General features: G+C 40.8%; 2 protein-coding genes and 1 long non-coding RNA gene across 11 annotated transcripts; 2 read left to right on the forward strand and 1 right to left on the reverse strand.

Moving 5' to 3' along the window:
* Positions 1-4,585: 4,585 nt before the first annotated feature.
* LOC142964346 (uncharacterized) lies at positions 4,586-9,211 on the reverse strand. The gene is made up of 2 exons (XR_012957523.1): positions 8,049-9,211; positions 4,586-6,014 (listed from the first exon to the last, which is right to left on the reverse strand). It is a non-coding gene; the product is annotated as an uncharacterized LOC142964346 (long non-coding RNA).
* On the forward strand, positions 8,528-22,681 carry add2 (adducin 2 (beta)). Of its 6 annotated transcripts, none has more exons than XM_076104620.1 (16): positions 8,528-8,604; positions 8,715-8,768; positions 9,778-9,970; positions 10,355-10,496; positions 10,825-10,976; positions 12,687-12,767; positions 13,179-13,328; positions 13,570-13,713; positions 14,004-14,102; positions 14,571-14,747; positions 17,168-17,416; positions 18,739-18,855; positions 18,963-19,049; positions 19,150-19,276; positions 20,222-20,305; positions 21,303-22,681. In XM_076104620.1, the coding sequence occupies exons 3-16, from the start codon at positions 9,824-9,826 to the stop codon at positions 21,557-21,559; spliced, it is 2,013 nt and encodes a 670-aa protein (XP_075960735.1). In that variant the 5' UTR covers positions 8,528-8,604; positions 8,715-8,768; positions 9,778-9,823; the 3' UTR covers positions 21,560-22,681. The 6 variants fall into 6 exon arrangements, with proteins under 6 accessions (XP_075960735.1, XP_075960739.1, XP_075960734.1 ...); XM_076104624.1 differs by lacking the exon at positions 8,528-8,604 and adding an exon at positions 21,116-21,149 and having other exon boundaries at positions 8,612-8,768; positions 21,303-21,443; XM_076104619.1 differs by lacking the exon at positions 8,528-8,604 and having other exon boundaries at positions 8,612-8,768.
* Positions 22,682-22,976: 295 nt separating this feature from the next.
* On the forward strand, positions 22,977-26,403 carry snrnp27 (small nuclear ribonucleoprotein 27 (U4/U6.U5)). Of its 4 annotated transcripts, none has more exons than XM_076104630.1 (7): positions 23,006-23,149; positions 23,750-23,851; positions 24,224-24,359; positions 24,678-24,772; positions 24,881-24,960; positions 25,677-25,741; positions 26,089-26,403. In XM_076104630.1, the coding sequence occupies exons 2-7, from the start codon at positions 23,827-23,829 to the stop codon at positions 26,141-26,143; spliced, it is 456 nt and encodes a 151-aa protein (XP_075960745.1). In that variant the 5' UTR covers positions 23,006-23,149; positions 23,750-23,826; the 3' UTR covers positions 26,144-26,403. The 4 variants fall into 4 exon arrangements, with proteins under 4 accessions (XP_075960744.1, XP_075960743.1, XP_075960745.1 ...); XM_076104631.1 differs by having other exon boundaries at positions 23,007-23,149; positions 23,764-23,851; XM_076104629.1 differs by lacking the exon at positions 23,750-23,851 and having other exon boundaries at positions 22,977-23,149; positions 24,681-24,772.
* The last annotated feature ends 887 nt before the right edge of the window (positions 26,404-27,290 follow it).

The raw sequence follows: 27,290 nt of genomic DNA on the forward strand, positions 1-27,290 counted from the left end.
ATCCTAATTCCATAAAATACAGCCTCAGGTTAAAAACATCATATTGTTTCTGACATACTCTACAGTAGAATTACATAAAAAGGATTGAAATTAAATTGGAATGGAAATCTCTTAGTTTATTTTGCCTATATGATTAAACACAAAACAGTGGTGTTATGTATATTGAGTGGAATTATCTAATATTTCATCTTTTTACATACATGAGGGGGTAGAGAATATACATGCATACAAACATTGCAACGTTTTATAAATCAGAATGAAATTGTTTTAATTAATATATCCTCATTTTGTTTTGGCATTGATATGAACTATTAGAGTAGGATGAGTAGATGATTATGATGCTGCAGGGGGAGAACACAACTACAGCAACATCTGTATAATAGACCTCTAATATTACAGTTTTGAAGCTAACGATCAGAAGTGGTGTTTGAAGTTGTGAAACACAGCTGCTTTGTCACTCCTGAGGCACAAGGCTCCCTCTAGTATCTGTATGATACAAAGCAGCAGTATTGTTATGACCTAGGATGGGAACACATTGTTGTATTGTTTCTATGTGCTTTAGGCCCCCCACACACAAAGCCAACGAGATGAATTGTGCCTTTTGTCTGCCTTCATTAAAAACCCATCAATGCAACACCCTCCCGCAGGGCAGATGGGTGTCTTTATTGGCGTTTTCCAAAGTGGCCTCCATTATCAATCAGGAAACAATGTTTTCTTTCTCTAAAGTCACTGCTTTGTTCTCATTAACGCTTCTCACGCTTTCTTCCTCTTTCTGCTCGTTGAGTTGTGGCCGACTTTGAATGCTGTGTGTTAGCATGCCAGCATATTGTACCTTTTTTAAAGTTCTCCAGGTTTCTTCATAACATATTTACCTACTACATTTTTAAGTTTAAACATAACAAATTAACTGTTTAAGGAATTCCTTTTCGTCCCGGCTGATGAGGGGAAACGAACCATCGCTCTCTGTTGACTTTGTATTGTGTGAAGGTGCCTCCTTGTCACTTTTGTCTGCTAGCAAATAACAGAAAAATGCCTAAAAGCTGCTGTGAGATGGGTCGCACTAACGGGGAACTACGTTTTTATAAGCTGCCCAACCAAAAAACTGAGCTTTTAAAGTAGTGTGTACGATTCTTAGTGACAAGGGATTATACACTAATGAAAACAAAACTTACTTTATCAACTAAAACAACTCATTTACAGTTAGCAAGGTTCTTCAATCTCTCATCATCAAAACAAAAGTGACTCAATTTACGTCACTAATATATAAAGTCTAACATTTGGAGTGTTTCTATCTTGTGTCTGAATGGCACTGCCTGCCTAAAGGCCGTATACTGAATCTATGTAGGATTTCTACATAAAAGATATTGCTAAAGGAAGTATATTAGCCATTCAGAATAAGAAAGACGTTTGTCACATTTTTTATTCATTCTAGACAGGCACAGTTGTCTTATGCTTATGACCTTAAATATGAAACAGTATCTGTGCATTGGTAGAAAAATACAAGGATTATAAAGACAACATGAGCCTCTTTTAACATAAATTCTGACCTGTTCAACATACTAACACTAGCTTCAAGCAGCTTATAATACAAAATTAAAACTAATGATGACGAAGATGTTTTTTTTCAATGACTCAAGGATCATTTATTGTCATTATGCAACACAGGGATGCACGACGAAACTAATTTGTGATTTTGGGCTATACAAAAATAAATTGAATTGAATTGTTTGATTACCAAGCATCATGATGTCGACACAGAGTCCACCTCCTCTCGTCCCATGCTTCCTTTTCACATGTTGATCAATGTATTCTGTCATATGCCATTAGTGATGAACACACAAATAACAAAGACAAAAATGTAAATTGTGCCAATAGAAATACAATCTTTTATCTCGTTATTCTTTTAATTGTGTGGTTTTATAGATGATGGATTTAATTGGATAATTCAGCTTTTTGATTATGTAAATGAAAAATCCTCTTCAGTTGTAGACAAATGATGTAACCTTTTGAACACAATGCAGGCTGCCTTCATACTGTATAATGACTGAATGCAGACCCTTCAAACAATACGCAATCAGACACTCTTGATTCCTGAAATCATCCGACAGGAATACGCCACGACTGCATCTGGCAATCAACACAAAGAATTTGATTGTCTTCAGTGTAGCCCTGTCATCACTCATTCACAGCATCCTCACAAGTACCTCATCATTTGATTGGATAAATCAAGGTGAAGAGGTTTAGATAAATACAAAGCTACTTTTTTTTACTATTCCATTGGCCTGACATGTTATCACAACAGCTGCCCAGATGTGGAAATCTGTCTAAAGACGAAGCTGAACCTGTAGCTCAAGAGATTTGTCGTGGCCAGTTTATCTTAAAGTTGCTGAAAAATGTTTTGAGGGCAAATGTATTGCTTATGCTGTTTATTCCTTGAACATAATACGCTGTTCAGAACTCGGACGTAATCACCGTCTTCTTTATTCCACAGCTGTCTCAACCCTAAAGCACATGGCTTGGACCAATATTGGAAACCTGCCAGGTTGGATATGTTTAATACATGAATATCTAATCAGTTAAAATCCAGATGGCTGAAATCATACCAAAAGTTGGTAAGATTTCGTCTTTTCCTTTTTCTTCTTCTTCCTTCCTTTCTACCTTTTCTTCTTCTTTCACCTTTTTGTCTTCATCTTCATAATGTCATTAATAATATTATTAATTGTAGAAGTAGTAATAGTACCATTGGACCACATTGATCTAATAGTATACAAGTGCTGCCCCAGTGTGGTCTGATAGATGATTGTCAATTTTCAGAAATTGACAATCACCGGCCTTGCACCGGCCTTGCTCACAGGAATATTTTTTTCATGCCATATTAGGAAGAGCACATGTGTAAAAAAAAAAATAGAATTAATGACGACTGAATTGCATTTGGCTGCATCGGTTTCAGGGCCCTGAATGCTGGCTCACTCATTGATTAGAGCCCTCGTTAATGTTATTAGTAACACCTGTGCTGTTCCTGTTACGAGTCAAAATGTCTGCTGTGAAAAAGGCCTGTTGCTTGATATTGTTTCCTTTCAGAGGGCTAATTAATTCAGAGTATATGTTAGTTTGTTAACTGACCTATTCATAACTGAACTGTATTTTCAAGTGTAAAATGTGCTCACAGGCCAGCACACTGACGCAGATGAGTTCAGTTATTTTGGCTGATTACACCTCTGCTTCTATCGAAAGTAAGCGCGACTGATAATTTGCTGAGGTCACCAAACCCTTGAGCAAAGAACTAATCACCCCTCTCTGAAGTTGTCATGCTTTTATTTTATTTTTAAACATTTGAGCACAGTGAAAAGAAGTAGAGTATTGTTTCCCAGTGATTTGAAAAGCATTGCTACAGTGCCCTCTTCTGGTCGGATGTTTCACTCCTGAGTGTGATCAGCAGTGTGCTGAGCTGAAAGTTTATCACTTTCTATCAACAAGTCGCTGAATGTAGTAATTGTGTTAAAGGAACTGTGCTACTTAAGAGTTCATTTTTGTTTTATTTTTAGGGGCCTGTTGAAGAAGAAAGGATTTTTCTCGAAGAAAATGCTGAATTTATTTGTCTTATTTAATTTAACTTTTGAAATTTACATTTCTTTTGACTAAATATGAATGTTTTTATTTAACTGTATCTTTGGCCTTAAATAAAATAAGCAAGACTGTCTCTGTTTTTTTTAAATTACTCTCTGAAAGGGTTTGTAGTTTTTATTAAATCAAATGCCTTCTTTACATCAACTCTTCATTGTACCAGGAGTACTTACAGTACGCTGTACATGATGAATATTATCAGCTTTCATCAATTGTCCTTTGAAGGAAGACATTTGTACCAAGCGGACAGACATGTTTTGTTACGTTTCTGGCTCTCATAATATTAATTTACACATATAGCTGAATGCTGTTTGAGTTGTCTCGTTGTCATCACACTACTAGCGTCTACTAATCTGATTCCAAAAATACAACTGGAAATATCAAAAAGCCTGAACGTTATAATAAGCCATTGTAGCTGGTGGTTGTTTTTTATTAAATACATTTAAATTTACAGGAGCAAGAAGATTTTTTAATTAAGTAAAAGTAACAATACCACAGCATAAGAATACTCTATTATAGACGTGTAGAAGGCCTGCTTTCAGATGTTTACATAAGTAAAAAGGTCATAAGCATGTTACCTAAAGTTTAAAAACAACTAGTAGCCTTCTCATTCTATAAAATCAATGTATGTTATTATTACTGATGCATTAATAATTAAACAGCATTTTAAAGGTCGAGGAAACCTTTATTGTAGTCTCATGATCTATAGCAACATAATGTGTTTTGTATGTAAATCTGTATCAGCAGTGTAACGAATAAGAAGTACAATGTTTCCTTTGTATTTTATTTTGTGGTAGATTAGAAGTAGAACCTGGTTATAAATTGAAATGGTTAAGTACAAGTACCTCAAACGTGTATGTCAGTACAGTAATATACAGAAATATACTGTTACTTTTTTGTGGGTGTGAATCTTGGTTCAGATGTTGCAAAATAATCTAAAATGTCTTTTTTTTGGGGGGGGTTTACAGTGTAGGTTAGAGGCTCTTCTCCATCAGAACAGAAGGTGGCGCCTCTCTTGTGGGAAACATTTAGTCCGTATTGAAGAGGGCCTAGCTAACTAAACAACGTGTCAGGAGCCAGCATTAGATGCCCACCAGGGCTGCACGTAGGCTTTACCAACGCAACAACTAAGTGCTTTGCAAAAAGGTTCATTCCCACTGCAGCTGTGTGAGTGGGAGCCCTCGGGTGTCAGACGGTGGACAGGCGTGGCAGTGGGCTGGTCCAGGCGCACCGAGCGATGAACAACATCAGGGTCCACTGGCTTGGTATCAGCTGAGGCCCTGAAACAGTCTGACAAAGGATCCCTGGTGTCGCAGCCCAATATAGTGACAGATTGATTACAATTACCCACAGCTGCTTCTTTCTGAGGACGCGGCTCCGGGCCGTGGGTGTGCCGCACCCTCAAAGACGACTCTGTCCTGAAAGGATGCACTGAGGTGAGTACCGCCTGCAATCATCTGTGTTTAGTTGTGTCGGTACGAGGCACTCGTAGTTAAATGGCTGGGGCGTAGTAACCTACAAGGTCCTCCCTGACGCGTGTGTGCGCCGATAGCATCCTTTACTGCCTGATGTTTACCATGTTGTCGGTCGTATACGGCGCATCCCACTTCCTTCCGTTGATGTATTGTACTGTGTGCTTGGATAACGCTATTTAAATAGCATAAATACTCGGCGCACAGCACCCTCTCCATATTGGCCATGCTTTTCTTTTTCTCCATTGTGCTCTGCAGAAGAAGGCCCGTGACGAAGGTCTCATGTGTGCAGTTTGCGACGTGTATTCAGATCGAGGCTGCAAGTCTGTGATGGCAGTGCGTTAGAAAAGCACCGTCTAATCTGGCTCATTAGCGTGATGGCTGTTTGTTATTTTACACAAGCTCAGCCTGTGTGTGTGTGTGTGTGTGTGCGCGTGCGCGCGTGTGTTTTCCGGACAGTGTCAGGATTAACATGCTGGACATTATGAGCTCTTTTGGCAATTTGACGTGATGTTTTTTTTGTTTTAAATGCGCGGTTCTTTACGGAGGGAGAGTCGGGAGAGTCGTGCGGTGTTGAGCTGTGGCTGCATTTTGTGGGTGGCCATTAGCGGATCCTGGTGCTGATGCTGCAGCGCGCGCGAGTGTTGCTAGGCAGCCATGCAGCGCGCGGGCCGCTAGCGGGTAGAGGAGCGGAGGAGGATAAAAAAAAAAGAGCAATAAAACGAGGTTGTTAATTCACGTTGAAATGTGGAGCTGTAGATACGTAATAGGTTGCCTTGCACTCACGTGACTATCTGATCGATAAACATGTCCTCCTCTTCCTCCCCCATGTCCTCCTCTTCCTCCCCCATGTGGCTCAGTGTTGTTGGGAGTGTAGATTGTAATCTCCCTCAGCACAATGGCAGTGGATGGATTCATCTGAGCCACAGAAGTATAGAAGTTGATGTTGGTGGAATTAAGTTTCTATTATTTATCCTTAATCTAAATAATGTCACGTATGTTGAATTACTGAATAGTCTTACATGAATAAATATAAACTATTCATACTAAAAAAAAAGAGTCTTGATATAGAAACTGTGACTATACATTATACAAAAATGAAAGGATGTTTGCTGTTTAAAAACACCTTAATATCAAGTTTGTAGTTATTGAAATTCAAACATGAGCTGAAAGGAATTAAACAATCAGCAATGATTAAGGGATATGCACCTCTCTGGCCAAAAGCTGTTTTTCCATTTGCTCCTTAAGTGTTTTGTATGTTTTGCTGTTGTATATTTACGTTTAGGTGGAAGCCAAATGTCCCATTAGAGACTAGAATCTCCTGCACCGAGTCAGCAAAATACCTCTACACCATTCATGCATTTTCATCTTGTGCATGCAGCACTTAAACACTGCTTGATGTTTAGAATTAATTTATTTTGGAGTTGAATACAACAAAGGTTCCCTTGTGAGTTAATAAAAATGCCATAATAATTTAGTTTAGTATAGGCTTATTTTAGTGTGTTGTGTTAGGCAGGAATATTAGTTTGGAAGTCCTTTTTAATTGACATTGTGTTCAATAAAAATGCAGTTGAGTTTCAATTATATGTAGGTGTAATCAATACAGAGGTAATCACTGTTGAATTAGTGAGGACTCATTCATTCTCCAACATGCTACTACATGACTCTAAAGAAGTGTAACATTGGATTACAACGTGTTGTCTACCATAACATTAACGGCAAATATGATGAGTTGCAGTGATTTTAGAAAGTAAAACCATGATCACAACACCTTTAACGTATTTGTTATAGAAACTGGTTTGTTGGAAAGTCGCTACTTAATGGTTGGGATCCACTGACGGTCATCATGATTTAATCCCAATGAAAGTGAAGCCAAAGAAAATCAATCCAGAGCTATTTAAGTAATTTATACCCGTCTGCCTCTCTGCTGATGGATGTCAGTGCTCTGACATCAGTCGATACCGGCATGTGTATGTGAATATATTCTACATCAAACTTAATGCATGGGTGGTTTCGTTGACCTCTTTTTAAGGTACAGATTAGGCCGAAGACCTCAGAGTATCTCGCAGCAGAGCATTACATCTATTTATCGTGTGTTCTGGTGAAGGAAAACACAGCGAATAGTATTTGTTAAATATTTATTTGTTAAACTGAACATAACAGAAATTCTTCTTTTGCTGTTTGATAAGAACGCGGCTGTAGAAGAGGAGAGACGGGCAGCTTTCCTTCTTCCTGGGATTTAATGAAACAAGTGTGAGGTGATGATGCGGCATGATCAGCCATCACAGCGCGACTAAAGATGAGAGGAAGAGGGAGTGATGTTGGGCCAACAGCCAGATCTATAGCTGAACAATTATTTGAAAATGTTATCAAAATGTTACCACAATTTTCAAATCACAGGAGGCGTAATATTGTGTGTCAGAATATCATTTAAAATGTAATATTGTCATGCCTACAAATCATATTCTACAGACTTAACAAAACATCTGTGTTTGTACATATGCCGGGTAAACGTTTTTCAATTAAAATGATTTTAAAATGGTCATTCCCTCTAATATTGCAATATTGGTCAAAGTAATTCGTTTTGTTTTCCAACGTTTTTTTCAGCCCCAGATCTCTAAGTCTCCCCATAGTCATTAGGAGCGTCCCTTGAGAGAGAGAGGCTTTATGTCTGCTGCCTGCCAGCAGCTGGGCCCCTCTACCCCCAGAGAGAGAGAGTCAGAAACACTCTGAACCAACCTCTATTGTGAGTCTGTAAGGCAGTAAGCTGCCTCACATTTAGGCTTTTATAGAATGACTGCTGCTTATTATTTTAAGATCAGCGACTTTGTTTAAAACGTCTTCCTGGATGCATTCGACTGAAGATATAAATATCCGTATGTGATGTGCATAAAATCTAAAAACTGACCATCAAATCACAATGAACACACCCTTTATTTGAAAGGCAAATACCTTGTATTAGTAAGTTGAACAGAGCAGCTCCTTCTTTATTATCGAAACAAGACAACATAATGCTCGTATGTCAGTGTATGATTCTGGAGTTTAGTTAATCCTTTAGTGAAGGGATGATGTGGCGTTTCAATGCTTTTCAGTGCAGGCAGCCTGGCGTTGTCGTCGGGTTAAAAGTTTATCCAGAAACTCCATTAAAGGTTTAGTCATTTAGTCAGAATTTCTCGTGTGCAAAAAAAACGAGATTTAGAAAAAGCACATGGATCTGATGTAAGTTGCTTTTGTGCTGTTAGAGCGAGTGAGCATCTTAAAAGCTTGAGACATCAGGGATGGATGACGCACGTGATTACGGATACACAAATAGTTATGTTTCAGTTATTCAACTTATCAAGTAACCAACGAATCATGTCAGTCCGTGAGATGTAGCACAGGAGAGAGGGTGTGGTGTGTCTGGGACCTTATCTGCTCCCTGCAGCACTGTGTTTGTGTTTGTGTGTTTGTGTGTAAGTGTGTGTGAATCGGGGAGTGGCTGGCCAGCTCTTCTCTGAAGATCCTTACGGTAACTCTTTACTCTTTCTCCAGTTACGGAGCCGTATCACTAGCTAACTTCCTGTTCGTGGTTCTGTCGCTGCTGCATGTGAGCTCTGCTAATGCTGCATTTTTCTATAGCTCTGCACTTCCACTGGCCAGTGCCCTCAGGAATACAGCATCCTTAATGTGAGGGTAGGTTTTTCATCTCAATGCTGCCATTTTAACAATACTAAGAAATCCAGGCTTGATGTGCACTCAAATACACTGTTTAGTTTTGCTCTTGTCAACAGGAAACACTGTTTTCATTGTAATGCAAGATGCAAACGGATTGTCATGGGTTTGAATTGTACATAAGGGAGAATATTGATTGAACTGACAATTGTTGTTTAATATTTGATCGTCTTTGTTGGATCTCTTCATAGCTTGGGTTGATGTGCTCCCCAGGATACCGAGGCAGGCCTTTAGTGCACTCCTACAAGCATAGGCAGCAAGATTAAACAATTTACTGCTCACTGCACTTCTCCCATTTGCAAATTTCTTAGAATACGCCAGCAATGACTCATCTGAACAGGGTTCTGGCTGCTGCTTTAGGAGCATATGGCTCGTATAATTTCAATAGTTTTATTTGTGTAACCTTTTTGTGATGTCTTTTAAGATATTATTCCTTCTTTAAGTCATATCTGCCCATCACCGTTGTACCGCACATTCAAAAAAATGACTTTGGCAAGAGAAAGCTCAACACTTGCAGCTTGTGCTGTATCTATCATTAGAAGGTTTGTTGCTCATCCTGCCTGAAGCTCCTGAAGCTCCTGCCATAAGGAAGGGCTGGTCGGTCCAGTCGCCAAGAATTGCTCCATTATTCCAATAAGCCGGGACGTGCGCTATTTCCCATGTGTTTCTGATTCAGGCTGTATCATGATGTTGATCTCCAGACTGTTCTCTGGCTGAATTCACTGTATTCTTTCTGTTTTGTAAATGGAATGCATCTCATCAGTAACTCTAACTTGGAAGTTAAAGAAAGTTGTCACTCGATGTGATAAAGTAAATTAGGGAGATATCTTAAGGAGTTGGGGGTCTGAGTAAAGTAGTCAATATTGGGAAGTCTAGATGTTTAGTGGTCTGCAGTTTACTTCTAACTCCTGTGTTAAGGTATTTCTCTAAAAAGTTCAACATTTATAAAATTGGAACTCTTTCTTTACAGTCATCTCCACCCACTCCTGGCTGTAAGACACCCACTGCGATACAAGATGAGCAAGTCCCCCACCCCCAAAGGCACCCCGGTGCAGCGCAGCCCCAGTGATGGGGTCCCTGAGGGCCTCCTGTCTCCTCAGCATTCCACACCCAGCTCCGGACCCCAGCATAAGAAACACATCTCCAGCCTTCTTCAGAGTCCGGTGAGATGGCCGTTTGTCTGCGTGTGTGTGTGTCTTAATGTCTCCGTCTTTTTCCTTCTCCGTCTCCGCTCCTCTAGATGAGTTCATCTCCTCACATTACAATAAATCTGTTCTCAAATGCAACTTGACAGCTTGGGCTGCAGCTGCTTCTACATATGTGTGGGAAGCTACATGACGCTGAAGAGGAGAGGGTGACCATGAAGTGAAAGAGAGGCTGACTCATTAAATATGTTTACTCCTCCTCGCCCCTGTGGTGTAGGAGTGTGTTCAAAGGCCAAAAACAGAAATGTTCAACTCCTACACATTGAGTATTATTATTAAACATACATGATTTATAATGTGTGGTCCGTGTATACGTGTTAATATCTGTGTTTGTGTGTGTAGTCATTCAGGGAGGAGCTGGATGTGCTGATCCAGGAACAGATGAAGAAGGGTGGCAGCTCATCCAACCTATGGGCGCTGAGACAGCTGGCTGATTTCATGGCCTCACATGGCTCCCCAGCCGCCCTGCCCGTCTCCCCTTCTAGTACGTGCTGAACACTTTTAAACAACTCTCTATTATACTGCATATACTTTATCAAAGCCATTTATAGGCCTGGTATTCTATTATTTGTCTGAGTATTTCATTCACACACTTTTATGTGAATTTGCACCACACGATGTTATGAGGTCACCAAAGTCCATGTGCTAATAGTAATGGTAAGAGTTGAAGTTGCCCCATCAATGCCATCTTCCTTATGTTGAAATGTGTACCTTGAAAAGAACTGATCAACCGCTCTCCCACTCGTCTTTTGTGTCTGCAAACCGTCATCTTTACGGCACTCTCTCACTCTGTCTGGTCCTTTCTCCCACAGACATGATGATGGTGACACCCATCAATGACCTGCAGAGCTGGGATCCTGGCAGCATGGTGAAGGGGGAGAGGTTGATGCGCTGCAAGCTGGCTAGTGTCCATCGCCTGTTTGACCTGTATGGCTGGGCCCAGATCAGCCGCACCTGTCTCACTGTTAGTTCCACCACCTTTTCACATTACATTCCTGACTTTGACTGTTTTTCCAAATGGCATGCTATTTCTTTTAGTACATACTTCGATTGCCCTTTCAAAGTACGTACTGTTGCATGCAGTATGCTTTCAATTGGAACACACTACTTCATCGTAACATTGCACATTGATTTGACTCTCTTGCTCATATATCCGCTGCACAAAGGATTGTGTATGAGAATAGCCAAAATAGCATGCTGGCTTGCACACTGCAAAATGTGACTGGACTGCATTGGACATACTATGTTATGGGACATACTAAATCTTTTTCTGGCATACTAAATAGTATGGTAGTATGTGTATCAAAATGCACAGATTGTTTTTTACTTTTGTTGTGAGGCAGAACACATACTCACGGATAAGACTTTTCCATCACGTCAGTGATCGGTACAAAAATCCAGTTTGACTGTTGGTGGTCAGAGTGAACTATAAATGGTTAATGTACTTGTGTAGTGCTTCTCTGGTCTTCCGACCTCTCAAAGCGCTTTTACACTACATGTTATCATTCACCCGTTTACACACATTCATATACTGATGGCAGGGGCTACCATGCAAGGTGCCACCTGCCCATCAGGACTCTAACTAACCGTTCACGCCCATTCATACACTGCAGGAGCAATTTGGGGTTAAGTGTCTTACCCAAGGACACGTCGACATGGATTAGCGGAGCCGGCGATCCTCTGATTGTAGGACGACCCTGCACTACCACTGAACCACAGACTATAAGATCACCCTTGGTCAGCAGTTTTATGTGGAAGGGTAGCTCATATGTGGAAAGAACTGAGTTGATCAGGCTATTTGTGCTATAGATACTAGAAGAGATGGGGTAGACAGTTAGTAATTTGTTGATTTAGTTGGCAGCAGCCTTAAAAGAATACTTCAACCACAAAATTACCATTTGCATATAAAATACTCACCCCGTGTTTCCTTGAAGTCTTGAAGAAAACTGTGTTATTCTTGCATGCCTCCACAGTGAACGAAGAATCAACAAACGGACAAAAGTCTTGATGAATTGAAGTAAATGGAGGTAGAGTTTAACAACAGCGAAAATGTATCGAAACATCTGTTTACAAACTCTGACAGTATAATCCAGGTCTCATTTAACCAGCGCGATGCTCACTTTTTCCCAAACGCATGCATCTTCGCCAAAACCTTACGATTTAAAACACTTCCGCATAAACGGCCTCATGTAGGCGCTACTCGTTCAAATGAGTCCAAATTGTTTTAAATAGTAAGGTGTTAGCAAAGATGCATGTGTTTGATGTTAAACGCGGCCCCCATATACTTCAGTCCATCACGACTTTTCTCTGTTCTTTAATTCTTTGTTCCCCGTAGAGTCAGGCCAGATAAACAAAGTTTTCTTCAATAATTCAAGGTAACACAGGGTGAGTAATGATGTACAAATGATCATTTGGTGGGTGAAGTATTCCTTTAAGGCACTGTAAGGGTTATTTGCAAATATGAATAGAGAAAAGCTCTGTTCATTTATTTATTAACTAAATCAACACAATCAACTCGATGTTTCTGTTTCCATATATTTGAAGAAGTTTGAATTTAAACACAGCGGACATTTAAGAGACATTTTACACAACAACACATTATTATGTTAGACTAGCATAGCTTCACTTCCATCGTCTGTCTGTCTTCACTGATGCTCCTCTTCCTCCCTGACAGCTGCGTGTTAGTAAAGAACAGGAACACTTCTTGGTGCTTCCAGACGGCCTGGCCTACAGTGAGGTGACTGGATCCAGTCTGGTGAGTGAGACTAACCACAGCCATGATCAAGGTCCCACGTACACACTCCGTGGCCACTTTTTTAGGTACACCTGTACATGCTAATGCAACTCAATACAACTGAGGTCATAAGGTTGGTGTTGTACTGGACTACATTATATTGAGAGGTGTTTTTGTTCCTGTTCACACACATGAAAGGGGCAGACTATTAGAAACACCTAATGCAGTTCAGTACCCATCATAGTGTGACCTTTGTACCTAATAAAGTGGCCACTGAGCGTATGTTGACATGGCTGTTTATGGAAAAGTGCATTTAGCCCTCTGATGTTACTGATATAATGCTATTTTGTATTACATTTTTATTATATAATTAAGCCAAAACCTGCTTTTATGTACACATGTTTTAAAACCTCTTTTTAATGTGGTGTCCAGGTAAAGGTGAATGTCCTGGGTGAGATGGTGGAGAGGGGCAGCACCAACCTGGGCGTGGACCCTGAGAAGTTCAGCCTGCACTCCGCCATCTACTCGGCCCGGCCAGATATTCGTTGTCTGCTTCACCTCCACACGCCGGCCACGGCTGCGGTGAGTCACCATTACACTTCCGCTGGTCACCTCCAGCTACACATGGATGAATGGGAGGTAGTAATAATACTCTTAAGATACATATGTTAGAGTTGGGTATCAGCGTTTGCAGCATCATCTTAACATAATATATCATTGTCCAGCATGGATTTGCTCGTGAAGCATATTGTGACGTCCACACTGTGAATATGAGCCTGTTTCGTGACCTTTGCTGCCACAACTGACAGCCAACCGTCTCCAGGTTTCAGCAATGAAGTGTGGCCTCCTGCCGCTGTCCCATGAGGCTCTGCTGGTCGGTGATGTGGCTTATTACAACTACAACGGAGCCATGGAGGAGGAGGAGGACAGAGTGGAGCTGCAGAAGAGCCTGGGGCCGACCTGTAAGGTGAGCCGAACCACCAGAGAAAAGACACGGGCGTATCATTCAGTCGCTGCTCCCGTGCGTCCCACATTCAGCTTTCTGAATGAATGAACAAAAGACACGAGGTGATGTGGTCTTATCCTAGATTAATTACTGAAGCTATTGCTTCTGCTTATAGGCTCAACTTTTGGAGTTGGTCTTAGTGTGCTTTCTCATTCTGCAGGGACATTTCTCAATAACCTGCAGCTGTTTTAAAATAGAAATAATGAGGGCGGTTTTCATTGCTTTGTAAATGTTGATGTCATGATGTGTAGGTTCTGGTGCTGAGGAATCACGGCATCGTGGCTCTGGGGGAGTCTGTGGAGGAGGCTTTCTACTCCGTCTACCACATCCAGGCTGCCTGCGAGATCCAGGTAGTTCTCACACACACACGCAAACACACACACACACACACACACACACACACACACACTATACTGACTAACAGCTGATGCACTGGAGACAAAGTGCTGCCACTGCATGTATGTATGTATGTAGGTGTGTGAGAGTGAGCTGGCATGTGTACATAATGTAGATGCACCAGTTTTACTCCGGTGCAGTTGCCCTTCTCTTGGTACCGTCTCACTGTAATTGAGCCAGCAGCTCTGCACTGCAGTATAATACACAATAGTGTTGCGTGCCAAAGAGACCCTGCGGTAATCCTACAGGGCCCACAGTGGCCTGTAGGAAGCAGATATGTGACTGTAAGGTCATTGATCCTTCACATTTATGGAGGTTGATTTGTTGAATTAAAAAGTGTGTGTGAAGAAAATTAGCTGAGTCACTTTGGCCTCAGAGAAGCTGCAGCTCGTTATAAATCTATTTCTTTTTTTGTTTGCCAGGTGTCAGCTTTGTGCTGTGCCGGTGGTGAACATAACCTGATTCTGCTGGACCGGACCACCCATAAACCCAACGTAGCCGGTACCGTGGGCTGGGCTGGCTCCACCTTTGGACCCCTGCACAAGAGCCGCATCGGGGAGCACGAGTTTGAGGCCCTCATGAGAACTCTGGATAACTTGGTAGGCAGCAGTTACTAAACAGAAACATGTGTACAGCCATGATTGAGGATTCATTATTTCGATTTTGTTAAACCACAAAAAGCAAACGAAACGAAACGGAACTAATGAACCGTAATCTGTCTGTCTGGTGATTTCCTTCAGTGCTACGGACAGAGGCGCAGCCCCGAAACACAACAACCAGCGCTGTCCGTGGTTCTGAAACAACAGATGAACGATAGTCACATGTACCCTGGCAAAAAACGTTGTTGTTTTTGCTATTTTTATACAGAAACATACATTTTAAACAGCTCACAGTGTCCGACACCACACCTTTGTTTTAAGCACAAGTTTTGAGAAAGAACACAGTTACAATTCAGACTTTTACTCATAAAAGTATTTCATCAGGCCCTCTGTCCCCCTCTGCTTCTAGGGATGCACTGAGCCGACTTTTTCAGTCCCGGTACCGATACCTGGGCTTTAGGTATCAACCGATACAGACAACCGATCCCATACCAGCGTTAACTTAATAAGCTAAATACTTCACTGCTGTGCTGGAAGTGACTGGGATCATTATTTTATGTGTAAGGCAACATCAGGCTTGACTTAAACATTCCTAAATTTGTAAAACAAAATGTAATAAATACATACATAGATATCAATTCACTGAATTGTTGTTTATTAATAAAATAATAAATCGTGCAGTAGCAACCTCTTTAAAAATCTTACATATTACAGTTCAGGTATAAACCTTTTTAATGCAGCAACAAAGTGGGTGAAACTTAAACAGGAATTTAAATTACATTATAAAACAACCAAACTGCATAAAACTAAACTAAGAGAACTAAATGTAAACATTAAGTCACATACAAGTGCAAAGCGTGAAATACCTCCATACCGCTGACATGTTTGTTGTCTCCCTCAGCTACGCCGTCTACCGGCGTGCTGCTGATTCATGACGTAGTACGTGCATGTGTAAACATGAACTGAATAGATCGGCCCATTGTCACCGATACCCGATCCAGCTATTTGAGTCAGTATATCGGCCTGATATCAATATATGATCGTCGCATCCCTAACCTTGACCCATACATGGGAATACAGGTTTTGTAGCAGTGCAATACTAATTTGCTAGATTACCCCTTTTTAAGATGTTTATTTTTACCTTGATGTGTGTGGGAGGTTTGCTGATTGATAGCAGGTCTGTCAGCTGCAGCTCTTCATCTAACCAGCTAACTGTGGCTGCTGCTTCTTTAACCACTCCTCCTATGCAATATTTAAAAAACGACATAACAAATGTCCATATCTTGCTGTGAAGAATAACTTTTACTGAACATTAACAGTTGGATACAATGCCACGTTCATATTATAAGGAGGTTACTGTATTTACTAACCACACATGTAAAATCCAAGTCAGAACTGACTGAGAAAACTAGCTTGCTAAAGTCCTTCAAGGTAATTCATCCCTCACTGAATGGATATTGTGTTATATGATCAGTGCACAGTATTTTTAACCCTCTCGCGACCGCCTTGAGTAGTCTGACGACACAATTGACTGCTGGTGGGAATCTGTTCTGTTTCTACCGTCTTTCGTTTATCATGTGAACGCAGCATACAGTAAGTGCTGCGACAACTATTCCTCCGTTTCCTGTAGCTGCTCCACAATAGAAGCATAAAAGCCTTCCTGTGGTTTGCTGATGGAAAACTATCGATGTTTAGAAGCAGCATGAAATGTTCAGTTTGCATCAGCAATAACTTAACAGCAACTACAAACCACAGACTCTTTATTACACAGAGGCTACTGAAGAACTGGAAGCTAAGCATAGTAAGACTTTCGTACTAAATGTTACTCTCTCTGGTCACCTACACAATCCCAGACATCAGTTAAAGGTTTGAGTTGCATGTCAAGATTGACACCCTTCTCATATCTGTCCATTGAATATAAAGCCAGCAAGCAATCAGTTAGCCTAGCTTAGCACAAAGACTGGAAACGGGGGGAAACAGCTAGTGTTGCTGTCTGAAGGTAATAAAATCCACTTTTTAATTTGGACTGGGTTGCACCAACATGGATTTATTTTAAACCAGACAAAATCATGTTTTAACTTTATATCATGTTGCACCAAACTTTAAAACTACCTTAAAATTTAAGGTAATATATATATTTATATATGGCCAAATATACAGTATATATATGTTAGATCTCGTTGCAAGAAATTTCCCAAAATTGTTATTCCTCTTAGAGCAATGACACAGCAGGTCTGGCTCTGATCCAATAAGGACTGAAATATTGCAAGTCAGTGCTGATATCTCGTGATTGATTGCAGTTTGACATGACATGATGCAGCAGAAGTGTGCCATAAGACCATTGGGAAGGTCCCGGCTTTCTGCACCATTCTGTCCACCAAACGGTGAATTGAAGCTTCTCTCTTCTGTTGTTTTTTCAGGGCTACCGTACAGGCTACGCCTACCGCTTCCCTGTGCTGCTGGAGCGGTCGCGGACACGGAGGGAGGTGGAGGTGCCCGCGACCGCCACGGCTTTCCACCAGATTGATGACGACGGAGTCCACCCGGCTCTGAGGCAGCACCCTTTTGCTCAGCGTCAGCAGCAGGAGAGGACTCGATGGCTCAACACCCCCAACTCCTACCAAAAAGTCAGCCAGGAGCAAGCTAGCCCGGGATACCAGCGCAGCACTGTGAGGCTCCGGGAATCAATACTTTTTATTTATTGAACCAGTCACACTATAGAAGCAGTTCAGGAATCCTTCTCGGGAAAGTTTCATGGTCCCAGCTGCAGTCCAGAAACGTGCATTATCTGCAATACTTATTCATTGCAGAATCCACAACATTGTGCAGACTCTGCTACATTGTGGCCATTGTCTAATGTCTGCTGCTCAGAGAGGGAGGGTAGACTGTCTGTAGGTACAAAAAAGTATGGAGTGCAGAGGGATCAGAACAAAGAGTGAGAATAAAGTGAGCAGTGAGGAGGGAAGGAACAAAAGCCTTGAGGCTGGTGCGTTTAAGAGGATGACTAATGCAAGGAGGTAACAGGCACAGAAAGAGAGCAGTTAACTCACCATCTATCTGATGATTTCAAAATAAATATGTGATGCGCATTCAACCAAGGGTATTTCTGTACCCAGCTCTGATTCACATGGATGTTGTTTTTATCTCTATGACCCTTGGAGAAAAGATGGAGCAGAGCTGCAGTGATGAGTTGTTTAGAGTCAAAAACAATATGAGGTTGATTGTCTTACATCAGTGGGAGGAGCTTGGCTCTCCCTTTCCGTTTCGTCTCCTCCTCAGTCCATTCCACCCTCCTCTCTCTCCTCTGCATTGCAGAGGAAAGTCCACTGCCCTGTGATGACTGCTGCAGTGCAGAGTCTTCCCTCTGGTGGACAAACATCCACATTATCAAAGCTGCTTGATTAAAAACATCATTGTTTTTAGGGGATAGAGTACTTTTTTAAGGAAGAAAGTGACTAAATAACACACGCGGTGCGAGATCCTCTACTTTTTAGGACATATTCAATCGTAAAGGGCTTATTTTTGTTTTGAAGTTTGGTATTTTTTGTTAGTTATTTGTTCAAATAATAAAACAAAACATAAAGAAAAGATAAAAAATGACACAGGTGGGTTGAAAAGAACCCTGAGAGCTTGTAAAACATACCGAACTAACGTTGAAATTAAAGACGGCAGTGTATGCTGGCAAACTATTTACAAACAGACATAAATATTTTTTAAATATCTAAAAGAGAAGAACAAGAAATACTATAATGAAAAAGCACCAGGAAGGAAGAAAATAAATAAAAACAGGATTACAATAACAAATATTTGTACTCCTCTCATACATTTGATCATACCTCATTTACATAGTTATATACTCCATCAAGAGGAGTTTTTAAAGCGGAACTTCTGTAGACTGACTATGTTAAATATAAACAGATCTGGTGTGATAACAAGGGATCTGATAGGTGGATTGTGAGATATTATTTGATGTTGGCTGTCTTTCCTTTAGTGGTTGAAGTCAGAAGAGGTGACTCAAGCCGGCAGCACAGCCATCAAGATGGAGAACCAAAACCAGTTTGTGCCTCTTTTCACCAACCCTCGAGAGGTGATTGAGACACGAAACAAGGTACCTTCTTGCTTTTGGCCTTTTCTGTCTCCCACAATTCCTATATTTGTAGTCTGCATAGTGTCACATGAATCCGAAATGTTATACAATTATTTTATATTCCTCAGATCCGACAGCAGAATCGTCAGGACATGAAGACAGCAGGACCACAGTCTCAAGTCCTCGCCGGCGTTATAACAGTTGACAGCCCTCCGGTAAACTGCTCGTGTAACTTCTGACTTTTTCCCTCTCTAAGTCCTCCTCTTCATCTGCAGCATTAAAAGTCGTGATTTCTGTCTCTTACTTGTCTCTTAGTCTCCAGTCAGCTCACCTAATGTCCCACCAGAGCCAGAACCTCCCAACCCCTTCAACCAGCTGACAGACCAGGAGCTGGAGGAGTACCGCAAGGAGGTGCAGAAGAAACAGGATGGAGGGACCAACGGTATGATTCATTCAGCTAAACTCAGCTGACTACAGTAACTCTATTTAGATTCTTAACCATACAGTTACAGTACTATAATAGTCATTGTATACAGCAGATGTCTCTTTATTCTTAGGTTAGAGCTACATTTGTCCAAAACGCTATTATTTAGAATTGAGCTATTAAACGTTATTTCCATATGTTTTATATGGCTAGGTATGTAAACATTACACCTGTATGTACGCTGGTGTATTAAAGGCATTGTCGGGAAAATATTTAATAATTACGAAGCCGGGGGAGAGGGGGGTATTCCTAGAAAAAAACCTAAATTCACAACAATGTCTCTTCAGAGTCCGGATACTTGATAATATGGTGATTTTTTTGGGCTAAAATCTTTGCTAAATCTGATTGCGAAGTATAATTTGATTCGTTTTTATCTCGAAGAATAAGGCTTTATAATCTCAGAGAATTATTTTCTCGTAAATCTTTCATTTTTCTTTCAATTTCAAATTCTTCAGTCTTCATACTTTTGTCTATATAGTACAGACGGCTTATTATGCTACCCCTCATCTTCGCTAATGCATTGCACATTTTCCTCTAACCTTCTAACCTTCAAGGCGCTGTGTGTAACATACTAACTGCCAATATAGACTTTCAGTTTCAAATAAATATTTCGACCAGGTTTTCACTTATTCCATCTTTCGTTGTAAGAAACTGTGAAATCTTTTGCTCTGCTTTCACCCTCCCCTGTTTTTAACTGTTAAAGATGCAGCACATTTCCTACAGAATTCCTGTTGCATGACAAAAAATGTTTGAAAATGACAGATACTAAACACAGCACCCTTTAGCAAACTTGATTTCCTGTGTGACTGCCATGTAAACTGTGTTCCCAACACTAACTTCCTGCACAGCTGAACCCTCACTGTCCCTCACTGTGTGTGTCTTTGTGTTTGTTTGTGCAAGTAGGGGAGGAGGTAGCAAATGACAAGGAGTCTCCCCCCGCTACCTCCCCCACAAAGGGCCCTCCGCCCAGCCCCCCTCCTACCTCAGGTGAGGCTTGACAGAGCCCTGCTTGCTTTGCGTGCTGCGTATCTGACCAGCAGCCTGCTTCAAGTCTCAAATGGACTCATCCAAAGCTGCTTCTGCACTCGCATGCTTCAAATACTCACTACACCTCTCCATATGCATTCTATAAAAATATAGACATTAAAGTGAGCTGTTCTTGTCAAAAGACGACATATTGATGTATGGCAACAAAAAATCAAACTAAGTTCACTTAACAAATATCTTTAACTTTTGAATCTGAATTTGTTTTCCATTTAATTTTAGGCTACAACTTCAAATACAAAAAACGCACAGTTAAAAAAAGAGCTTTAAAAACACAAAAAAAGCCCAATTTAAAGGTAGTTATACCATTTATCACTCACCAGCATTATAGTTACAATAGGTAAAAATAACTGGAGGAGCAGGAGAACAAAAACTGCAGGTCGTAAACCTCCTGAACCACAGGACCGCTGTGACTGACTGTGAATAGTGCAACTGCCGAGTCAGCAGTGGTGAGGGTTTCGATACCTGAAGGTGTAACGTGTTTTAATTTATGTTTCTCATGAAAGAAACGTATAGCATTAATAATAATGGCTCTGGTACACTTGGCTCTAACAGTCAGACAGCATTAAAAGTAAATGCACATGCAGACATTATTTCTGTTATTAGTGTGGTTCAAGTCTGTTGCCTTAGCTGTTTCTGTTTGATTTACATTTGCCACATTTCAGCCCATCTGTCTCTGTGTCTACTGTATCAGTTGTACTCTCTCCCTCTGTCTGTCTGTCCTTTTCTGTGTTGCTCCACACTCACTCACAGGGCACTCTTCTGGTGCTTTGGTCTTGTCTCACTAGTAAGTACAGAGAACAACAACTCTCTTCTCATTAAGCAAGCATGTTCATCTGCAGTGTCATGTCTAGCATGTAGCTTTGCAGCTCCACCCATCTTAAGGCTCTCTGTCTGGTTGCTGAATATTCAATGTTTTGCTTCTCTTTTTTTGGAGCAGAAGAGGCAAAGACCGACTCTCCAGCCATACAGAACGGAGGCGAAGAGGAGAAGCAGACGACAGAGGAACTCGAGAAAGGGATGAAGGCTCTTTCAACCAACGACACCTCCTCCCCACCCGCCGCTCCGACCCCAAAGCTACAAGGCGGCACCCCGGAGGGCTCGCCTTCCAAGTCCCCAACCAAGAAGAAGAAGAAGTTCAAGCCGCCGTCATTCCTGAAAAAGAGCAAGAAGCAGAAGGAGAAAGCCGAGACCTGAGGCATTCAGACACACCTGACCTTGGTGAAATACTACTGTGAAACATTTCTTAGTGTATGACGGAGTAGCAGATGATTTATCCACATCAGATGTATTCAAACACAGTCGGTTAAGATGTCATTCACAGACACTAAATTGACTTACAAATACTTTACTGTAACACTGGTACTCACTGATTTCATCCAAGCGGTGATTCATCTTAGAAAACACTGACAATTAATTTCACAAACTATTTGACCCAGGTCGGATACAAACCAACATTTTAACGCTTCTTGTCTCTCTCACACACACACACACACACACACACAAAGTCTCGTACTACTTGCATCTTATTTTCACCTGCTGTGCTATCAAACCATTACTTAACTTCACTGTATAGCCATTCAAACATGTTCCTCTCTGCAACTGGGATTACGAGTGTGATCTTGTGCACTTGCTGCTCAGAATTTATTTTTTTCCTTTTTTTATTTTATCCACAACTTTGCAAGACATGGTGGAAATTGAAGCCCCCTTGAAGTATGCACCCCTTATCCACGTATAGGCACTTGACATGTGTATATTGACATTCTAATATGTTGCTTTTGTTCATCACCATAGGCATCTTCTAGTCATGATTTGGTTCTAATTATCAGATCGATGTTGCAGGTTTGCTATGTGAGCACAGGTGCAGTACGTGTAGAAATATACTGATAAATACTTATTGTGCTCTTCTGAATGATGGTTCTGTGTAAAACTATCAGCCTATTGACGTTATTACAGCAGGGAAGTACAAGGGAAGAGAACGCAGGGAAAATGTGCTGGCTCGCAACAAAACACAAGTCGCTATCAATGCCTCTATTACCCAAAACAATTTGTTGCTTGCCAATGCAGTGTGAAACTCAGTAATAGAAGATACTAATGGTACTAAACATTCCGATTTTCTCATTTTCTTTTAAATGTATGTGTGCAAAATGCCCTCTTAACAGTTGTAATTACTTTCCGTTTTAACCAGTAACTGTTATCAAAATGCTGATGTGTGATGTTTGCTCATGGTTTTAATTTATTTTATATTAGAATGTATAAGTGAGTGTTGCAAGGTTACCATGTATCAGTCATTAAAGATCAAGTTTGATTTAAAATCAACTGGACATCTAGTTCATGTCTTTTTGTACTTTGAAGTCCTTCCGTTCCAGGTTCCGTTACTACCGCATTCATTTTTACGACTAATTACAATATTTTTTTAATTAACATAAAACATTTGTTTCTGTATTTACACTTCTATAAATGATCAGTCAAAGTACTAAGCATTATAGCCATCCCAAGTCCCAGTCCAGACCTATAGGTGGTGCTAATGCGCATCGATGTTGTCAACAGAGGTGAAACACTAACTCTCCTCCGCGCCGCTAGCGGGCGCTCTTCTGTAGAAACGTCACCGGAAGCTCGCGACCAGAAGCGACAACAAAAGAGCCTGACTTTAGGAAGCAGCCATTAATCCAACGAAATTCATATATTTTGCGGCACAAATTGTGTTGTTTGTACTACTACATTGAGTTGACATTTTATTTATTGGTAAAATGGGAAGAAGCCGGAGTCGATCTCCTCCAAGACGAGGTAAGAAGCTAAACGTAAGCTAGCTAATGTAGCTAACGTTAACACTACGTACGGGGTCAGCTGGCTGCTTCAGCTCCTGTTACGCAGTTTGTAATTTACACTGGGGAAAAAGATAACATTCATATGAATATAATAGTTAACCTATTGTCTTTCCTTGACGACTTTACACCATAACATGTGATTCATTGCGTCATTGTCGCCTTCCTACGTTAACAGACGTTACACAGAAAGTTCTAACGCTAGATGTTTGCTCAATTTATTGTAGGTTTGATGCGTTTCCGAAGCTGGCAGTGATATTTGACTGGTTTTGTGTTTGATTATTAAACTGTTTGAGTATATGAGGTGTTTAATTAACAACAGAGCCTGAAGAGCTTAACCTTTTTGACATATAGGCCAATACACGTGGTAAGATATTGGGTATATTTATCTGTTCAATCAATAAACCTTATTTCTGCAACTCAGATTTATATCATCTTATCTCTGACATCAAAGACCAGTAACGCTAACAGTGAGAGTCCACACATTTTACAGGTTTCATATCAAATAGTTTGCTGGTGTTCAGCATGAGGAGCAAGACTCTTGTTACAACTTTCTCAACAGCAAACGTTTTACAGAGTACTGGTTGAACTGCACCTCGTGAAGCAGGGACTGCATGTAAATTATAAAGGAACAACTGTATGCTAACGTGTTCTTGCATACTCGGTAATCAAAAGTTAAAGATTGAAGGAAATATAGTGTCTGTAATTATATCAACAATAACATATACACAAACACTTGTTTGGCAGTGAGAGTTTCTTCTCTACTAAACTTTAAATCAGTCACATAGGAATTATTCTGTTGCCTTGTGGCAGATAATTAGATTATGTCTTTGAGAAAGAATACATAACTCAATTGGACTGTTGCTGATGACATGTATACATGTATCAGGTGTAGCCTGTTTAAAACATGCTGCAGCAAAGTAAAGAGAATCAAATTCACTGTGTAGAGAAGAATGTTAAAAAACGTGGATGACAATATGCCCACTTATTATCCCCCAGTTTGAATGCTAACATGATCTGGTTTCCTCCTTTCTAGCAGAGAGACGGCGTTCCCGCTCAGCTTCCCGGGAACGTGAGCGGAAGCGAAGGGAAAGGGAACGCTCTCGTTCTCGAGATCGGGATCGAGAGCGTCGGAGAAGCCGCTCACGATCTCCTCACAGGAGACGTTCAAGGTGAGTTAACACCATCTCTCTACTCTTTGCTTTGTACAGTGTATATATATGCATGCACACACACACTTATGTCTGCAGTCATTCTATGTATATTGTCACCAAATATCAATCTAGAAGTGAAGTGAATTGTCATAGAAAGTAATCGTCTTTCAGAGTGTTTGGAGTTCTTTTTTTGTACACGTTTCCCTTTGGAGAAGAAGCACATGTATCTGTAAGCTTACTAGAATTACACAAATCATGAACACTATTAATCACTTTAAGGTGCAGATGTGGTAACCCGCCCTGAGCCCGTTTTAACAGCCATTTGTGTTCCCTCAGCAGGTCTCCCCCCCGACGCCATCGCTCCTCCTCCTCCCCCTCTGAGGAGCGCAAAGATTCTAAGGAAAAGTCAGTGAAGCCCATCACGATCTCAGGTATTATTGTTATGAATATGTCCCTATTTGCTATTTTGTCATGAACTCGGGAGTAGATTCAGCTTTTTCTATGCTTATGACATCAATGTTTTTGCCAAAATTCGACAGCGGAAGACATGGAGGGCAAAACAGAAGAGGAAATTGAGATGATGAAACTGATGGGATTTGGTTCCTTTGAGACCAGCAAGGTAATAGAACAAGGGTGTCCTATGTTGTGCACCCACAAGGAGGTGCAGTTTGTTTCAAATTAGGTTAATTCCACCTCTGAACTGAAGATAGGCATGCTGTTGGATTTCACTCATCCTTGTTTGGCCTGCTCGGTGTACCAATTCATCCCAGTTGTGCTCTGAATTCCCACAAACACAATGCTTACAGTATCAGAGTAGGTAGCTCCTGGTTATATAATGGTCACTATTCACAGTAGAAGGTCATGGCTCCATATTTAGACAAGCTAGCCCTTGATGACCAACTTCATGCTCAATTTACATCACTGATGGTATATATATGCAACTGCTGTACAGTAAAATCCTTCCGGTGGCTCCATGCAGCAGGCTGGAAGTGTTTCACTGTGAAGCAGCTGCAGACGTGTGATGTTGTCCTTTGTTAATAGAAATGTCTTTTCAGAGCATCAATGTGCCTCAACATTACGGAATACATGGAAATTCGTCGTTACTTTTATCTGTCAAATACAATTCAAGAACTTCCTGGTTTACCAACAGTATGACCCACGTTGTTTTGTCCTTTCTCAGCCTAATTCAGCTGTGTGATTATTTAGAAGTTTTGGGAATACTTATCGTCCAAATGATCTACTAAATTTTAACAACAAGCCATATTTTACTATTTAACTTGACCTGTAATATGTGATGTTCTGTATGTGTGAAGCAGTAACAATGTTTTCAAACAGGGGAGGAAAACTGATGGATCGGTCAATGCGTTTGCTATCAATGTGAGCATGAAGAGAAAATACAGGTACGTCAACAAAAAAATGTTTTCTAATTGCACAGAACTGTTTTTATAGCCACGGACAGTTTTTTTTTTTTTTAATTCTTTCACATTTCTATTATATAGTGATCATTTTGACGTTATTGTCTGAACCTCGGTTGTCTGTCAGGTTGCTGAGTTTAAAGTGTCAACTTCTCAGTCCCCTCACTCTGAGCATCATCCACTGTTATTGTAGCCAATCACCTCTGCAGGTGTTTCTATGCTGAGATCCCGGCTCTCCCATTGGTGCTCGATGATGTAATCTGCAAGTGTTGCGAGGGTAACAGTGATGTAATGTTTTCTTATATATATATATTTATATCTCTTTTTTTTAGGCAGTATATGAACAGAAAAGGTGGGTTCAACAGACCACTGGACTTCATTGCCTGAAAGTGTCAACGACTCATTCTGATACCCGAGAAGCTCCGTTCTCCTCTCCATGGTAGTGGATGATATTGTGTTATTTCAAACCTGTTTTGTGTTATGCAACAATTGTGTATATACTTTCCTTCTTTTTTTTTTAAAGAAGTTAGTCACCTACCAATACTCAGCTTTGTCGGAAAATGGACAGGAGTAACAATGCAGTTGGCTTTGTGTTCTTGAGGTGTGTGTTTGGAGTTTTATTTGAAATAAAAATAATTTTAAAAATGTGTTGCTGCAGTCCTGATTTATGAAAAATAAATCAAATAAGTGCAATTCTGCATCTGCCATAATGTGCAGGAACATTTCACATATGTAAATGAATGAATGTGATCATAGTATTATGGAGTCTAGAGTAACGGATAATCCAAAGACTAATGTATTCTACAGTCAAGAGATTTTACCTGGTTATGCATTCTTGTGTGGCTTGCTGGTATGTTTTTTTTTTTGTGGTAGGTGTCACCGAATTTAATCTAATTTGGTGTTCTCTACAAGCCAACTATCAAATTTAGTCATGGACGAAGGACATCTTCCAGGAGATACACTCATCCCATGTTGTTTTAGTTTAGGTCTAGGTTTGTTTTCCCTGCATTAAAATGGGCATCCGTCTCATTTTGAAGCAGTCTTTTACTGATATGATTCGGAAAACAGTGGGTGTGCGCCTGCGCAGATACATTCTTTGTGATTGGAGAAGCAACAGACCAACACGATAACATGTGAATCTGGCCAATAGCTGAACACGAGTAAAGACAAACAACACCACGGGAGCCAATCATGGCCATACACCGCGAAACAGCATGGCAGAGGGGCGTGTCTTCTGTTAGAAGCAGGCGTTGTCAATTTAGCTCGTGGTCGTTGCGGCCAATGGCTAAGGAGCTTATCAGAGAGCAACCAATCACGGTACACGAATGTGTAAGGTGGAAACTGTGCTCATTTTGGCTCCGCCGCCGTGTGCTTTCGCCAATGGAATCAAAGGACCAAAATGGCTGAACCAGGTTCTCAGTGGCAGTCAGCGCGCGACCCTCTCGACGATTGACAGCGTAACCGCCCAATAGGAGCGCAATAAGTTACGCCCAGTACCCAATCACATCGCAGAACACAGGAGCTTTGTGGGGAA

This window comes from Anarhichas minor, unplaced genomic scaffold (genome assembly GCF_050575085.1).
Source record: "Anarhichas minor isolate MPS153535 unplaced genomic scaffold, ASM5057508v1 ptg000030l, whole genome shotgun sequence".
Taxonomy (NCBI): domain Eukaryota; kingdom Metazoa; phylum Chordata; class Actinopteri; order Perciformes; family Anarhichadidae; genus Anarhichas; species Anarhichas minor.

Excerpts from the sequence above, each read along its gene's own strand:
- add2 (XM_076104620.1), top strand. The coding sequence starts at position 9,824 with ATGAGCAAGTCCCCCACCCCCAAAGGCACCCCGGTGCAGCGCAGCCCC. Across the intron at positions 10,977-12,686 it reads TCAGCCGCACCTGTCTCACT|CTGCGTGTTAGTAAAGAACA; the intron begins GTTAGTTCCACC and ends CCTCCCTGACAG. Across the intron at positions 12,768-13,178 it reads AGGTGACTGGATCCAGTCTG|GTAAAGGTGAATGTCCTGGG; the intron begins GTGAGTGAGACT and ends TGTGGTGTCCAG.
- snrnp27 (XM_076104628.1), top strand. The coding sequence starts at position 23,113 with ATGGGAAGAAGCCGGAGTCGATCTCCTCCAAGACGAG. Across the intron at positions 23,150-24,223 it reads TCGATCTCCTCCAAGACGAG|CAGAGAGACGGCGTTCCCGC; the intron begins GTAAGAAGCTAA and ends CCTCCTTTCTAG. Across the intron at positions 25,742-26,088 it reads AGCATGAAGAGAAAATACAG|GCAGTATATGAACAGAAAAG; the intron begins GTACGTCAACAA and ends TCTTTTTTTTAG.